The 15,258-nt window shown below is 52.4% G+C and overlaps 1 protein-coding gene across 2 annotated transcripts; it reads left to right on the plus strand.

Moving 5' to 3' along the window:
- Nucleotides 1–150: 150 nt before the first annotated feature.
- Nucleotides 151–13,958, plus strand: PES1 (pescadillo ribosomal biogenesis factor 1). Of its 2 annotated transcripts, none has more exons than XM_047827541.1 (15): nucleotides 151–284; nucleotides 2,745–2,824; nucleotides 3,589–3,742; nucleotides 4,911–5,020; nucleotides 7,349–7,520; nucleotides 7,606–7,695; nucleotides 10,221–10,337; nucleotides 10,450–10,524; nucleotides 10,748–10,834; nucleotides 10,971–11,101; nucleotides 11,478–11,603; nucleotides 11,723–11,907; nucleotides 12,363–12,529; nucleotides 12,672–12,830; nucleotides 13,457–13,958. In XM_047827541.1, exons 1-15 carry the CDS (start codon nucleotides 261–263, stop codon nucleotides 13,538–13,540), a joined length of 1,761 nt encoding a protein of 586 aa, XP_047683497.1. In that variant the 5' UTR covers nucleotides 151–260; the 3' UTR covers nucleotides 13,541–13,958. The 2 variants fall into 2 exon arrangements, with proteins under 2 accessions (XP_047683497.1, XP_047683496.1); XM_047827540.1 differs by having other exon boundaries at nucleotides 152–284; nucleotides 12,669–12,830.
- Nucleotides 13,959–15,258: the final 1,300 nt, after the last annotated feature.

Consider the following 15,258-nt stretch of genomic DNA (forward strand, 5'->3'; position numbering starts at 1 on the left):
AACATTAAAACTGTCTAAAATAGGTCCATAGATGGAAAATAACTCTAAATAGAGGTCTCAGTGAATTTTTTTTCCAGAAAGTTCAGTAGTAAATTTCGAGGAGGAAAGTCAAATAATTCCCCAGACTCGCTCAGGCACCTCATCGGGCAGCCCGCGCAGACCCGCGGCGTAGGGGCCTCGGGGCCCTAAGCGGGGCACGTTGCGGGAGGAAGTGGCGCCGTCTGCCCACGGGGCGCTAGTAGACCCTTCAGCGTGGAGCAATGGGAGGCCTAGAGAAGAAGAAGGTAAGTGGGGCATATGACCAGGCGGGGTGGCGTTGGGGGGCGGGGGGCGGGGGGTGGGAGGTGGGAGCGACGGAGCCAGGGGACTGCGCCTTTCCCGGCCTCAGCCCTTCATGCGTACAGAAACGACTGGGATCAGCGCAATGAGAAACAGCCACGAGATGGGGTCCGAGAATAGGCGAGGACGGCTATTCGTCCGATGAAGTTCAGGAAAGAACCTTAGAGTAGGGCTGTAAAACAAAGTTGGGGTTGCCAAGCACCCCAAATGCAGCCCCGGTCGAAAGGCAACTGTTTACTGAAACAGTAAAAAACATTATGAGAAGTTTATCGTTAGGTCAAGTTTATCATTTCCAAAACTTGTTATTCTCTTTTCTGTTAGACTTGCCCTTGACATTGGAGAGGGAAACGTAAACAAATGGATGTGGACACCCAACAAAACGATCACAGATTGTTAAATGTGATGTGAAAGATAAGGCTGGTGGATAGAAAAAGCTACTTACTTTAGTTGGTGTTGTCTTGGAAGGTCTCTCCTATTCAACATTTAAGCCGCAATCAGAAAGTTCAGAAGATCTCACGTGGGTTCTGGGCCATGGGAGTGCTTAGCGAGCAAACCTGGCGGGGGAAACTCAGTGCCAAGACCCTTAGGTGGGAAAAGCTTTCTGTGCGCGAGGAATTAAGACGTCAAGATGGCTTAGGGTATAGTAAACCAAGGGAAGGGAAGAATGGCGTTTGGTGAGGTTGAGGTTAGACAGGGACCAGATGTATAAGGCCTGTGAGCCACAGTGAGGAGCTTGGATTTTATTCCAAGTGCAGTACAACTCAGCTAAAGGGAAAGTACCACGATACAGTTTTTCAAGGGTTTCTTGTTGCCGTATGGAGAATCACCTTAGTGGTATGAAAAGATGGGGGAAGGGATGAAGGTGAGGAAGATGTAGTTGTCTTGTGTTTTCTTCAGATTGAAAGTTTCTGTTGCCTGTTTATATTTAACCCAATACACTGTTGAACAACCAGTAAGTGCTAGTGTTTAGAATCACAAAGATTTAAGATAGAAAATTTTTCCTTGCAGCACAGGTGCAGATATGTAAACAAGTCACGACAGTTGTCAAAGCTGGGTTTCACAACCATTTTGAGCCACATAATGCTTTGTTGTGGAAAGACCTGTCCTGTGCATTGTAGGATGTTTAGTATCATCCTGACTTCTTACACACTAGATGCCAGTGCCACTCAACAACCCAAAATGCCTAATTCCCTTCCCTCCATCTCACACACACCCAGGGAGTAAAATCATCCCAGTTGAGAACCATTTATCCACTTGCTATTTAAAAGGATAAGCATAATGACAGACATATATGTAATGGAAAACACTTTTAAACCCAACTTTCTGAGACAGTCTGAAGCTCATCTTTGTATCCCCAGTGGACAATGTCTGGAAAGAATAAATGAAGGTGTGTTTTATGATGGGGGGTGATCATAAACCTCTTGAGGGGCTATAGGTTTATCTCTTTAGAGCTGGACCTGGCCGTCAGGTCCCTGCTGTTTTGCTGCAGAGGATGATCTTGTTTGGAAAGGACATGCTTGGTACCTTGAACTGCTACTCTTTATCAGGAATACAGAGATATGAGCATGAGGCAGCATCTTGGCATAACAGACATCCACATGATTGCATCAGACAGTATGCTCCTTAGGGGCAGGTAGAGACCAGGCCTTTTTTGTCTTCCTTGCCCTCATAGCATCTTGCTTAATATTTGGAACATAGTAGAGATCCTCTTATTTTCTGTTAAGTGAATGAATGATGGAGGGGAGAGGTTTTTTAGCTTAGGGCATGCATTTTCAACCAGATATCACCCCCAAACGAACAAAAATTCGTTGAAGGTATCTTAGATATTTCCATGGTTTGTGGCCCTCTAAAAGACCACATTAAACAGATCTTTGGTATGTCTGTAGTATTAACATTTCGTGGGGCTGTGAGAGGGGATGATTAAGGGGGAGGTCTAAAAAACCTTCTGGTGGTAAGGGTTGGTTATAGTGAAAAAGTTGAAAAAACCAGTTTAGGGGATTAGGCACTGAGGCTCAGGACTCAGACCTACATTTGAATCCCAGCCTTTAAAAATCTGTGTGACCTGGACACAAGCCATGGTTGTTGTGAGGATTAAATAATTGCTGATCAAAGTAGCCAATACTTAGAGCCACTACTAAGTGCTTTTGGTATAGCACCTGATCCATAGCAACCTCATGGTCCCCAACATCATGCAGATGTGTGTGTCCTTTATGCTGAGTACTGCAAGGACAGTACAGGAGAGCTTGTTCAGGTGGGTGGACTCCCTCCCTATAGCATTTCCTGTCCCAGAAGCCTATCAGCTGGTTATGCACAGTGATAGTTGCCCCTAGCATGAGGCATGCCCAGAGATTGATGCCATCACTGCAATCATTGCTATTGGTCACTTGGGTTTTTTTCTCCCCAAGTATGAACGAGGCTCTGCCACCAACTACATCACCCGAAACAAAGCCCGAAAGAAGCTGCAGCTGAGTCTGGCCGACTTCAGGTGAGGTTGGAGAGGAGTGGCATAAGGGGGCCACGGGGGTTCCTGAGCAATGAATCATGCTCAGTAACGGTGAAAACTCAGCCACATCCCTATCTTCCCTGTGCCACCACAAACTCTGTCCAGAATTCTGACATTTCTCATTCTCTTCCTCATCTGGCTTTGCTGTAAGTGAGCTGTGCTTTGCCAGGTGTGGTCTCTAGGGAAGCTGGAGAATGGGTCATGCCACCCTTAATCATCAGAATGGGTCCACTGGTACAAGGCATTGCTACTCTCTGGCTGGGTCTTTGTCACCCATTCCCTCCATTCTGGCAGAAGAGACCCCTGATCCTGCAGCTAGGGGTTCTCAACTCCTCATAGAGTCAAATCATATCTTTCCACAGCCTGTGGGCCCTGCCACATGGCCCGCTTTTAGTCACACAGCACTTTTCGCTCCTACAGCCTCTGTCCTTCCTAGGATGCCTTTCCCTCTACCTTTTATATGGCTGAAGTGTGAGTTTCTCAGCAAGGCCTTTTCTGACTCCCTTTGTGAAAAAAGGATACCTGCCATCTGGCCCCTGTTAGCATTCTGATTGTTTCCTTTCTGGTGCTTGTGACAGTCTACATTAGGTGGTTTTGGGGGAACTTGGGATTGTCAGATCCTGCACTAAGATGTGAATTCTCTAAGGGAAAGGCCCCCATTTTCATTGTTCACTGCTGTTTTGCTGGCCTGATGTGGCCAGTGCTTAGTACATTTACCTACAGAAGGAATAATTTTTATCTTCCAGGCGGCTGTGCATCCTGAAGGGCATTTATCCCCATGAACCCAAACATAAGAAGAAGGTTAACAAGGGCTCCACAGCAGCCCGAACTTTTTACCTTCTCAAAGACATCAAGTTCCTCCTCCACGAACCTATTGTCAACAAGTTCCGGGAGTACAAGGTAAGGCCTAGGCTCTAGTGTCTGGATGGGGTCCATCACTGCTCTGTGACCCACCACCCGTGACCTTGGGCAGATTGTTTAACCTCTCTGAGCAAGCCTATGGAAGGGTGAAGTAATTCTACCTCAAAGGAATGTCTTGAGGATTAACCAAATGAGATCACATGTGTGGAAATCATTTGCACAGAACCTGGCAAATGATTAATGCTTTACCTGTTGTACCTTTCCCCTGGGTCTTTTGGAAGAATAAATATATTGCCTTTGAAGCAAAGGTGGTACTATTTGAGGAGCTTTTTTGTGTATTCTTCTTTGCCCAAAGAAACCATTGCTTTTCGAATTCGTTCTGGAATTGCTCCCAGGAGACCAAGCTTTTTATTCCACGAATAGAAACTATTAAATGCTTAAATGCCACAGGGAAAGTAGAAACTTCATAGACCAAATGCAGGTAATTGAGAGTAGACTACTGTTACTGAAGCCTTCACTGAGCTGCAGGACCAGGCTGAGGCCCTGTGCTAGGAAGGGTGAGGCGCCGCCTGGTGGCTACAGGAGACTGGCCAGCGCCTGCTGCTGGCCGTCTTGTGGAAAATGGCTGTCTTGGAGCTGCTGTTCACGACACTAGCAGAGGCAGCTTTAGAGCCTTTGAAGAGTACCAAGGGCAGCCCTGACCAAAAGTACTTATAGGGAAGAAATCAGTTGGCTTGGAGGACCTTCTGGGCCCATGCCTGGCCTCAGCTGCATTTTCCTGTGTGACCTAGCCCCATATGTGGGCCCGTGGCTTGCTTCATGCCCGTGCAGACTGGTGCTGAGAATGAAGGCCAGCCTTCCTGGCCCTGAGCTGCTTTGCTGGCGAGTCACTTGGCCTCAGTTGGAAAATAGAGCTGAAAATATGTTTTCATGTAAATGTGAGGAGTCCGCCTTCTAAGTGGTTATCTCTGGTCATCCATCATGGGTCCAGCAAGCTGGCTCTGATTATCAGTGTGGGTCAGTTTTGATGTTTTTTGGAGTTTGCTGTTTTATACATCCTGGGCTTGAGGGGGTCAGATGGCACAATCAGACAGCTGTGGTCAGCTTCAGAAGGCCTTGAGAGTCCTCCTGCCCCATGCATCCCTCTTTGATGAAAGAGGGGTCTCCAGGAGCCTTTGGTCCCAGCATCAGTGATCTTCTCACCCAGGTGTTCGTCCGGAAGCTCCGGAAGGCCTATGGGAAGAGTGAGTGGAACACAGTAGAGCGTCTGAAGGACAACAAACCAAACTACAAACTTGATCACATTGTCAAGGAGCGGTGAGTTGGGGACTCAGTCCAAGCACTGGGATTAAGATGAGGACCCTGCTTATGTTGCTGGCATCCTTTTGGAGGAAGCTGACCAAAAAAAAAAAAAAACCAAACAAACAAATTGCTATAATGATTGCAAGTCACAGCAAGAGCCATGTGGGATGCTAACAGTGTAAAGGGATCTGGGGGACATATGTTAGTTACAGGTTTGTCAGATAAGTCTTTGGGGGCAGATGTTTCAGCCAACCAAAGGAAGCCTGGTCAAAGCAGAGGAAACAGCAGGTGTATAGGCCCTGTGGTGATTGAGAGCCAGAGTTCTGGGAGTGCATACCAGGCACATGGTCACACCTGGCAGACATGGCTGGCTGCCTCTGATCTTAAGTGTTTTTTGCCCAGCCTACTCAGCAGTCCCACTCATCCATTGGCAAAGTCAGTGGTTCTTAACCAAGCAGTTTTGGCCCCTAGGAGACATTTGGCAATGTCTGGAGGCACTTGTGGTTCTTGTGACTTGGGCTTGGGGGGCAGGGGAGGAGTCTTACTGGTGTTTAATGGGTAAAGGTCAGGGATGCTGCTAAACAGTCCCCACCACACAGAACAACCTGGCCCAAATTGTCAGTAGTGGTAAGGTTCTGAAATTCTGGGCTAGTGAATGTCTGCTTTCTCTTGGGGGCTGATGGCCTGGGAACACTTAGTTCCAGGCCGGATGGACTTGGCTCATTGAGTCAGGCCAGCCACGGGCTAGCATGGGAAGAGCCCTGGCTTAGGAGCCCAACATGTGTCCTCACCATAGCTCTGCAGCCTGGGTGGCCTGAGAACAGTTCCTGCTCTGAGCAAGTTCTCTCAGAGAGAGACGATAGCTCCTGTCCTGCCTGTGACACACAGCTGTTGTGTGGAGCAAATGTAAAATTACACACACAAAAAATCAAGTGTCTGGATTCATGCCCACACCAGGTGGCTGTGTGGTTGTGGTGTTCCAAGTGTGTGCCACCCCCATTTCCTTAGCCATCCGTTTAAAAAAAAAAAAGCAGGCGGCTCAGGTGCTATTTCTACAAAGGCCCTGGATTGGTGGGTTTGTCAATAAGGTGTAGAGAGGAAAACTTTGAGGCACCAGAGGGGGCCAGTTGAGGTTCCCACCTCCACACAAGAAAACCAGATGCCTCTCTTCCTGTTGTCTTTGGAGAGGCCCCTGCAGCCTTTCTTCCATCTTGGTATGGTTCGAAGACTGGCAGGTTCCTCCTGAGGCATTGCAAGGAGTGTTCCCCTGGAAGGACTATGGCCACTTCTGGTCTCGTGGCTTTCAGAGTTCCTCTTTGAAGCAGCAGAACCCTTTCTTCAAAAGAAAACTTCCTGGAAGGCAGTTAGGGTGCCAGAGGCCCTGACAACCACTCTGGCTGGGGGAGGGAGACCTGAGGCCCTGTCTGTCCACTTGTCCCCAAGTGTTTCCAGGGAGCTGCAGGAGCCCAGTTTTAAACCAATAGTCTGTTCCAACAATGTCATTTTCCAAATGATATCACTAGGGTTGTGTGAGGCAAAGTGACCCATTCTGGGTCACAGCTGGGACGCATCCAGGTGTCCTTACGTGTACTCCAGTGTCCTCTCCATGACCCAGGCCCCCATCCCTCAGCAGGGCAGATGTGCAGTAGTGGATCCTCCACCGCCATGGATGGCTCATTCTCGTCAGCTTCCTAATTTACCACAGGATTCCTGGAGGCACTTTCTTGCTCTGACTTTTCCTGCCCCAGGACTGAAAAAATTCCAGCATTTTTATCATCTGGTTCTAATTGGTTCTGCAAACTTAGAGGTCTGGGTGGTGAGGCACAAGACATAACCCACTCTGGTGACCTGTGGCTGGGCCAAGCTGTAAGTGCTGCTGAGTGTGGGCAGGCCCCACCCTCCCCCTTGGTCCACTAGGTCAGCATCACATTTTTCTGCTTTCTGTTTTGGACATCCAGATATGTTTGTTTTGAACTGCAGTTTCCACCTTGAAAAAGAGTTAGCGAGCCACTGACTCGGTCTACCCTCTTTGGCCACAAATAGAAATGGGTCCAGGCAGAGACTGGTGAGCAGTGGGTGTCTTCAGAACCTCCATTGGGATTTCTCTGATCCTCAGAGCTAAGTGGGCATTTCCTCATTCCATGGTTCCTCCCAAGGCTATAGAGAAGCTGGCACTGCCAGGCCCCTGGGCTTTGCCCAACTTTGTGGTCAGGAGATGAGAGTGGCAAAGCCTGATTGGGAATAGGGCCTCTGGGGTGACTAACAGGGTGGGCAAGGGATTCAGGGTCCCCCTTGAAACCCAGACTGACCAAGCCTCTGGGCACTGTCCTCTTGGTCCTGCAGGTACCCCACATTCATAGACGCTCTACGGGACCTGGACGACGCCCTCTCCATGTGCTTCCTCTTCTCCACCTTCCCACGGACTGGCAAGTGCCACGTGCAGACCATTCATCTGTGCCGCCGGCTCACTGTGGAGTTTATGCACTATGTCATTGCTGCCCGTGCCCTGCGCAAGGTAAGCCCAGGGCCTCCTGGGGAAGGGGGGACCGCCCAGCTCCCTCCTTTGCCTGCCCTTTTCACCACACTGTCTCTCCCCATAGGTCTTCCTGTCCATCAAAGGCATTTACTACCAGGCTGAAGTGCTGGGGCAGCCCATCGTGTGGATCACACCGTATGCCTTCTCCCATGACGTGAGTATGCTCATGGGGAAGGCAGGGGCCTGTGCTGGGCCATTGCTCCTTCTCTGGCTCCTACACAGAGATGAGGACTTGGGCAGAGTGGGGGATTTTGTTGTCCTGCATAGTCCAGCATGTGCTGGGTTCCTGCGTGTGGCCGGGGCTGGGATGTGGGGTGAGGAGTGTACTGCACAGCATCATAGTAAGAACTGGAGTCAGCCTGTCTCCAGCATCCTCCAGCTGGGTGACCTTGGACATGTTCCTGCATCTCTCTGTGCCTCAGTTGATGTGCTTCCACTTTCTAAGCCTTGTCCTGAGGATTTAAGAAAAAATAAAATCTTTCAAAGTGCCTGGTGCCTGGCCCTTTGGGGTTGCTGAGTGAACAGTGAGCAACTGCCAAGGCTTGGATGAGCCTAACCCTACCCTCAGACCCATGGGGTCATCATCTCACTCTACCGCTAGTGGCTGCCAGACCTTGGCCAGGCTGCTTTGCGTAACTCCTCAGCTTCCCCTGACCGCTACCCAGGGCTGGGGGGACTGGGAGAGATGGAGGAGGATGAGCACATGAGAAGGTTTTAGCACATGGTACTACTTATTTATTTTGGTTTAAACTGGGAATTTTTGGCAGGGATCCACAGAGAGAAATCCTGGTTTTGCCTCCTCGTGGGACAGCATTAGCCTCTATTCCCCTCCACAGTCTCGGCCAGGCTGTCCCTCTGCCTGACTTGTCATCTTGTGGGCCTGCATTTGACCCAGTTTCCTGCCTGTGCTTTGAGCAGCAAATGCACCAGCCTGGCTGGACAGTGTGTTCACCCGCCAAGTTATCAGGTGCTCCAGGTTGAGCTGGGGGTCTGGGCCCCTTCCCTTTTCTCTGGGTTGGCAGGGGTCCGAGGCCAGAACCCACTCTGACCACAGGGCAGTAGAGGTGTTTGGGGGTAGGCTGCAGTCTGTGGGTAAGAGGTAGCTTGGTCCTCGGCAATCCCCTCTTCCCACTCTTCAAGGCACTTGTGTGCCAAAGCCTTTGGCCCTTCCCTCTTCCTTGTTCCTTCCCTTCTGTCCTCCTCCTTCCTTCCTGTCTTCCTGCCATGCTTCCTTCCTCTCTGGCCCTCTCTCTCCTTCCTTCTCTCTGATGTCCCACCCCCGTGCTGCTCAGACTGGTCTTTGTATGTCCTGTGGGTAGTGAATAGGGCCCTGTGGAGGCCAGCCTCCACACAGCTGACCCTGGGGGAAGGGAACAGACTGCCCATTCCTCCTTCCTCCCTGCCAGCTTACTGCTACTTCCTCTCAGCAGGAGAATGGGGGACCAGTCCTGGGTCATAGCTAAGGCCCTTGTGTCCTCTTTCCCTGAGCAGCCAGTGCTGGGCTCTTCAAAGTACGACCCAGGCAGGCAGTAGGGTAGGAGGGGGGGGTTGGAGGGACCCTGCTCAGCACTATGCGGTTCAGAATGGAGTTGTCCTCAGATGCTCTTGGAAAGATGGAGGTGTGAGTAGGGGGACAGGTGGGGTACCTCTTGGTCCCTGCATCCTCAAAGTCACAGGCATGGCCAGCATAAAAAGGGACGTTGTGATCACTACTAACTTTGACATTGCTGGGTATATCCTGCCATCCAGGTCCCAGAGGTCAGCAGAGCTGGGCTAGCCTCCCGGGTTGTTGGGGGCAGTGCTGCTCAAGAGACGAGGCTGTTTTTCTGGCTTTCAGATCCTTTCTGTATTTTGCTTTATCAACTCCTCAAGGGCAAAGATGAGTCCTTTGATGTTCCCTACTTGCTGGGTTGGCTGCTCTTGAGGGTAGCTGTGTGCCTTTGCCCCAAGCAAGCAGCTTTTCTCCCACCATTTCTCCAGAGCTTCCTGGGGCTGAGCCAGGCAGCTGTTCCACCCTATCTTGGATCCTTAAGTTGTACCTTTGTCTCTGGCTTGGGGCTGGGGCTGAGTTGCTGAATTGAGTCTCCATCCCTCCTGCCAAGGCTTGAGGATGCTGAGTTCTGTCCACCCAGGGTGACAGACTGCTTGCTGCAGGGCCGCCTCTCCCAGCTGGACTGGCGATGGGGTGGGGCTCTGGGAGGCTAGCAGCCTAGGCCTGGAGAAGACATTTAATGAAGATTATGGGATGACTGATGCATAGGAATGAGCTGTGACCCGACTGGCCCTGGAAGGCCACCTCTGTGACCGAAGTCTGGTCTGAGCTGGGATTTATAGGATGATTGGGGAGCTTGGGCAGGGGCAGGGGAGCTCCATCCAGTCCTGGGAGCGGCATGACAGAACTTTCCCTTTTCTCCTTTTCATCTCCCCCTTTCTGGCTCAGGGATTTGGACTGACCTCAGGATGCCCCTAACCTTTGGGACCCCTGTCCAGAGTCTCAGCCAAAATGCTCCTGGGTAGGACATGCCACATGGCTCCTTCTCATGGAACAGAGCTCTGAAGGCAGAGCTACCATGGTAGAGCTTCAGGCAGGCTGGAGTCCCCTGCCCCATGTGGGTTGTCCGTGCTGTCTTTCCCCTGTACCTGCACCTGCACTGCCAACGGGTCTTGTGTGCCCCCCAGCACCCAACAGATGTTGACTACAGGGTCATGGCCACCTTCACCGAGTTCTACACCACCCTACTGGGCTTCGTCAACTTCCGCCTCTACCAGTCGATCAACCTGCACTACCCGCCCAAGGTAGGGTCCCAGCCTGGGTCTTTCTCAGTGTGCAGGGGCTGTGGCCCTTCTCCCCGCATGGATGTAAGGGGCTGTGGCATCTTTTCCCTCTGATCTTCCCCCTGCCTTGCAGCTGGAGGGTCAGGCCCATGCAGAGGTGAAGGCCAGTGAGGACACCTATGCCTTGGACTCTGAGAGCTCTATGGAGGTAAGAGAGGCTTCCAGAGCACTGGCCTTGCATCCCCTCAGAAGGGTGGGTCCTGGCCTGGGGGTGGGACTGTGCATGGCTAGATGAGTGGGCTCGGGGATTGCCCTTGCAACGCAAGCCCACTGATGTCCCAGAACTGTTGCTGCTCCACCTTCTCCACCCTGACCGTGCACCCAGACAAGATCTCCCACCTGCAAGCAACAGCCCTGCTTCTTTCCTATAGAAACTGGCGGCCCTCGGTGCCAGTCTGGCCCGCATGGTAGTGCCTGTGGAGGAGGAGGCCGAGGTGGACGAGTTTCCTGCTGATGGGGTGAGGACTGCGTGCTGGGGTAGTGGCGGGCATTGGGACTGAGGGACCTAGATGGAAGCTGAGGACCATCTCCACCCTCTGCCCTCCAGTGCGGGTATGGGCAGGTTTGATGGTGCCATGGCCCCTTTTGTGGCAGGAGATGACGGCACAGGAGGAGGACCGCAGGAAGGAGCTGGAGGCACAGGAAAAGCACAAGAAGCTCTTTGAGGGCCTGAAGTTCTTCCTGAACCGTGAGGTGCCCCGCGAGGCCCTGGCTTTTGTCATCAGGTGGGAAGCTGATGGCATTGGCTCTGCCACACTCTGGGCTGCGTCCTGCCCCAGATGCCCGACAGTAATATCAGGGTGGTGTCAGTATCCACCCCTCAGGGCGCTTGTGCAGATTCACCTGTGTGGGCTTGGAGAGTGCTTGGCTCGCTCTGGAGTATGTGGCAGGCACTTGTCAGAGGGCAGCTGGCACCACTTTCTCACCAGCTTAGGGCAGGCCTCCACTGGGCTGGCACTGGATATGTTAGCGTGACGACAGGGCTGATCCTGGTGTGGGGTGGGGACAGGAGTGTCCCGGGAGGGTGAGCTCGTGGGCCAGTGGGTCCCAGGACAGCCACTTCATACTGAATACTCCTGTGGGCTCTTCCTGTGCCTGTAGGAGTTTTGGGGGGGATGTGTCCTGGGACAAGTCTCTGTGCATTGGGGCCACATATGATGTCACAGACTCCTGCATCACCCACCAGATTGTGGACCGGCCTGGGCAACAGACACCTGTTATTGGCAGGTAAGCCCCCAAGGCTCTCATCTTCCTTCTCCTGTTTGGGTTTCTGGGTGTAGAGGTCTGTCTCAAGCGCAGATGCAGTGGGGCTTCAGGTTGCTTCCATGACCTGTCTCCACCACCAGGTATTATGTGCAGCCCCAGTGGGTGTTTGACTGTGTAAATGCCCGGCTCCTCCTCCCCGTGGCGGACTACTTCCCTGGAGTGCAGTTGCCTCCACACCTCTCACCCTTCGTATCAGAGAAGGAAGGAGATTACATCCCTCCTGAGAAGCTGAAGCTGCTGGCCCTGCAGCGGGGAGAGCACCCAGGTGAGTGGGCCAGGCGATGGGGTGGATGGGTGCCTCCAGGCTGGTTTTGGCCTCGGCCCCACCTGGTTGTTTCCCTTCTTGGCTACGAAGAAAGCAGACTCCTGAGAGTGGGCAGCAGGGGCATAAAGCCCTTTAAGCCTACCTTTGGAGTAAGGCTTAGGAGAAGGCAACGTTTGTATTCTATGATCACCTGTTGATGTTGAGAGTAACTGAGGACGAGTGGTCTGGAAGTTGTCATCAGTATTTATATAGGAGGTGGCAGAGCTCAGGAGGAGGCGCCTTGAGTTTCCTCTGAAGGTGTTGGGGGCTGTGGGGAGAGGTGCCGGAAGGAACTGTGGTTGGGGCAGCCCTGCACTGTCTCTGGAATGTCTTCGTGGCTGAGGAATGTGGTGCCTGGCCCCAGTTCTCACCCTGCAAGGAGAAGAGCAGGCTCAGAAGTCGTTGGTTATTTACAGGAAGTATGGATGAATCTGAAGAGAAGGATGAAGAGGAAGACAATGATAGTGATGGTGATGAAGGGGGAGAAAACGAAGAGGAGGAGGAAGAAGATGTGGAGGCCGGTTCAGAAAAGGAAGAAGAGGCCCGACTGACAGCCCTGGAGGAGGAGAGGATGGAGGGGAAGGTACTGGGAAGCTGACTGGGGGTACAGTCTGGAAAGCAGCTCCACTGGCCATCTTTGGTACCAGCCCTGGGCCAGAAGGGCAAGAGCCAGGGGACTGGTGGGGGTGGGGCATCCGCAAGTGTTGACCCTGTGTCCCCAGAAGCCCAGAGTGATGGCAGGCACTGTGAAGCTGGAGGACAAGCAGCGGCTGGCCCAGGAGGAGGAGAATGAAGCCAAGCGCCTGGCCATCATGATGATGAAGAAGCGGGAGAAGTATCTTTATAACAAGATCATGTTTGGCAAGAGGCGCAAAATCCGAGAGGTGAGTCCCTGCCATCTGCCTGAGACTCCAGGTATGGCCACCATTTGTGGCTGCACATGTGAACTCTGGGGCCAGCTTGCTCTCCTCTGTGCTGATTCCATCCCTTTTGTAGCTTATACAAGTGGCCTGTTACCTGCCAATAGGATTGGATTGTTTTTCATTTTGAGGCATTCTTAGAAAATATCCTTGAGCACATCCCTTTGAAGTCTCTGCAGGGTAAATTCTTAGGCATGTCATTGCCAGGTTGAGAGGCCTATGTGTGTTTTGTAGTAGGTATTGCCAAATGTTCCCCAGGCGAAAAGACTACTGTTCCAGGTTGACACCTCCCCAGCAGCCTGGTGAAGGTTTGATTGGCACTCAGCTTTCCCAAGGAGAAGGGTAAATGGGGCAGTTGCCTCTGGCTCTAAGAACGTGGGATCCTACTAACTTGCTGTGGGCCCATAACATAATAGAGTCATAAAGGCAAAGGTAAAGGCATGTTTAATGACCTGAGGTAGTTCAAATAATTGTTTTTTCTCCTGGTAATTTGCTTTTTTAGTTTCTGTGGAAGCTCTGCTTTTAAGGGATGGCCTTGAGTAGGAGAAGTACCCTACAATCACAGCTTGATCCCCTTTTCCTCCTCACAGGCCACCAAATTGGCAGCGAAGCGGAAAGCCCACGACGACGCTGTGAGGTCTCAGAAGAAAGCCAAGAAGGCCAGGCCCGTGTGAGTGGTGGCAGCCTCTTGATGGGCGAGGCCCGCTCCTGGCAGTTGGACTTGGCACAGGCAGGCCAGAGGACCCAGGCTTGGTGGCAGACCAGAGTCTCTTCTCTTTTCATCCCCTTCCTCCCCCTGCCAGCCCTGGCTTCCTCTCAAGCTCTCTGGCTGGATCCCCAGCCTCCCTTGGATGGAGCTCCCTGCTGGTGGCTGGGCAGAGGAGAGGCCTTTGTGCCCAGCCCAACTTGATGCTCCCAGGAATCCGTGACATGGGGGGCAGGACCAGCCCCTCACCAGTTGCTCCCTGTTCTCTGGTTTTCTGCAGCGCACCCCTCCCTCCAAGGTTGGACTGGTGATTTTCCTGCTGCTGTGATGGGGTGAGGGTGAGGAAGCATTTGTTATTAAACAGCTGGAGTTTTGGAACGATTGAATTCTGTGTCCCATTAGCCTTCTTGGGGTTGGAGAAGGGACACCTAGTGACGTGGAGTCTACCCTTTGTTCACATTCCAGCCCAGGTACTTTTCCCTATAAACATTGCTTCCTTGTGTGTAAATTAGGGGTAGAAATTCTGGAGCCTCTCTGGGGAGCCAGGAGTGCTGTAGGTGAGGAAGGTTCAGTGATAATGTTATGCAGACTTAGTATCAAGGTCTAGAAAGTAAGGTACTCTATAAATACCAACTGTGATTGTCATAGCTTTCTGCTGGAGTAAGACCAGAGGTGAAAGCCAGTGCCTAAAGGATTTGTGAGGCTTGAGTTGAGGGGTACCTAGCTTTACCTTGTTGGCTCATGGTCAGAACTACCCAGTAACCCCCAGTGTGGGCATTGCCACCAGTCTGACTTGTGACCCTTGCTGGGACAGCCTTACAGCTTCCCACCTGACCCTGACAGTGCCCTCGCTGAGGCCTGGAGAAACATGCCTTTGCCTAGACTGCTAGGACCCCACAGCAGAGCCAGGGCCAGAAACCAGGGCTCAGGACGGTGCTCAAGGCTATCAGGAGCTGGGGCCAGGGTGGTGGAGTGTGGCTTTGGACTGGGGTTCCATGTCCCCCCAATCGGCACCTGAGGGCCTTGGCCTGTGCCCAGGCTCTCTCAAAGTGTTTTGGGCAGTGGCTGCAGGCTCACCGTGTGCAGGAGGGAGACCAGAGTTTGGCAGGCTCTGGCAGAGGGACCAGAGAACCCAGGGCCCCCCTCTTGGCTGGGTTTTGCTGTGGGTGGGGAGGGTTATGTTCTACTCTGGCATGCTCATGGGGATAGGGTGGTATATGTCCGTGCAGAGGCAGGGATGGGGTCAGGGCCTCGAGCCAAAGCCTGTGCCCTAGGGAATGCCTTGGGCCTGCCTCGGTGCATGTGCATCCCAGGACCATGGCAAGAGTGCCAGGGCAAGGCTGAAAAGCAAGCCCATCAGATATGGAAAAATCCCCGGCAGCCATGATGTGGAATTTTCCCCATTCCAGAGTCGCCCATAATGGTGGGGGCAGTGGGGCTCTGACGTGGCCCATGTCCCACTGAGTGGCCAGCTGGTTTTGCACTGCCCACAGCTGGAGCTGTGCATTCCCAACTCAGGTGGGCATTACTTCCTATCCTTGGTCCTCTAGGGTGAGGAGGGAAGCCAGGAACTGAAAAAAGGTGGATGGGGATGGGGCACCTGCAGCCTGTGCTATGCTCAACCCTTATGGGCACCCTGGAGAGGTGTGGCAGCTGAGACTTCCTAGTGGCATGACTGGTTGCAGA

This window comes from Prionailurus viverrinus, chromosome D3 (assembly GCF_022837055.1).
Source record: "Prionailurus viverrinus isolate Anna chromosome D3, UM_Priviv_1.0, whole genome shotgun sequence".
NCBI classification, from domain to species: domain Eukaryota; kingdom Metazoa; phylum Chordata; class Mammalia; order Carnivora; family Felidae; genus Prionailurus; species Prionailurus viverrinus.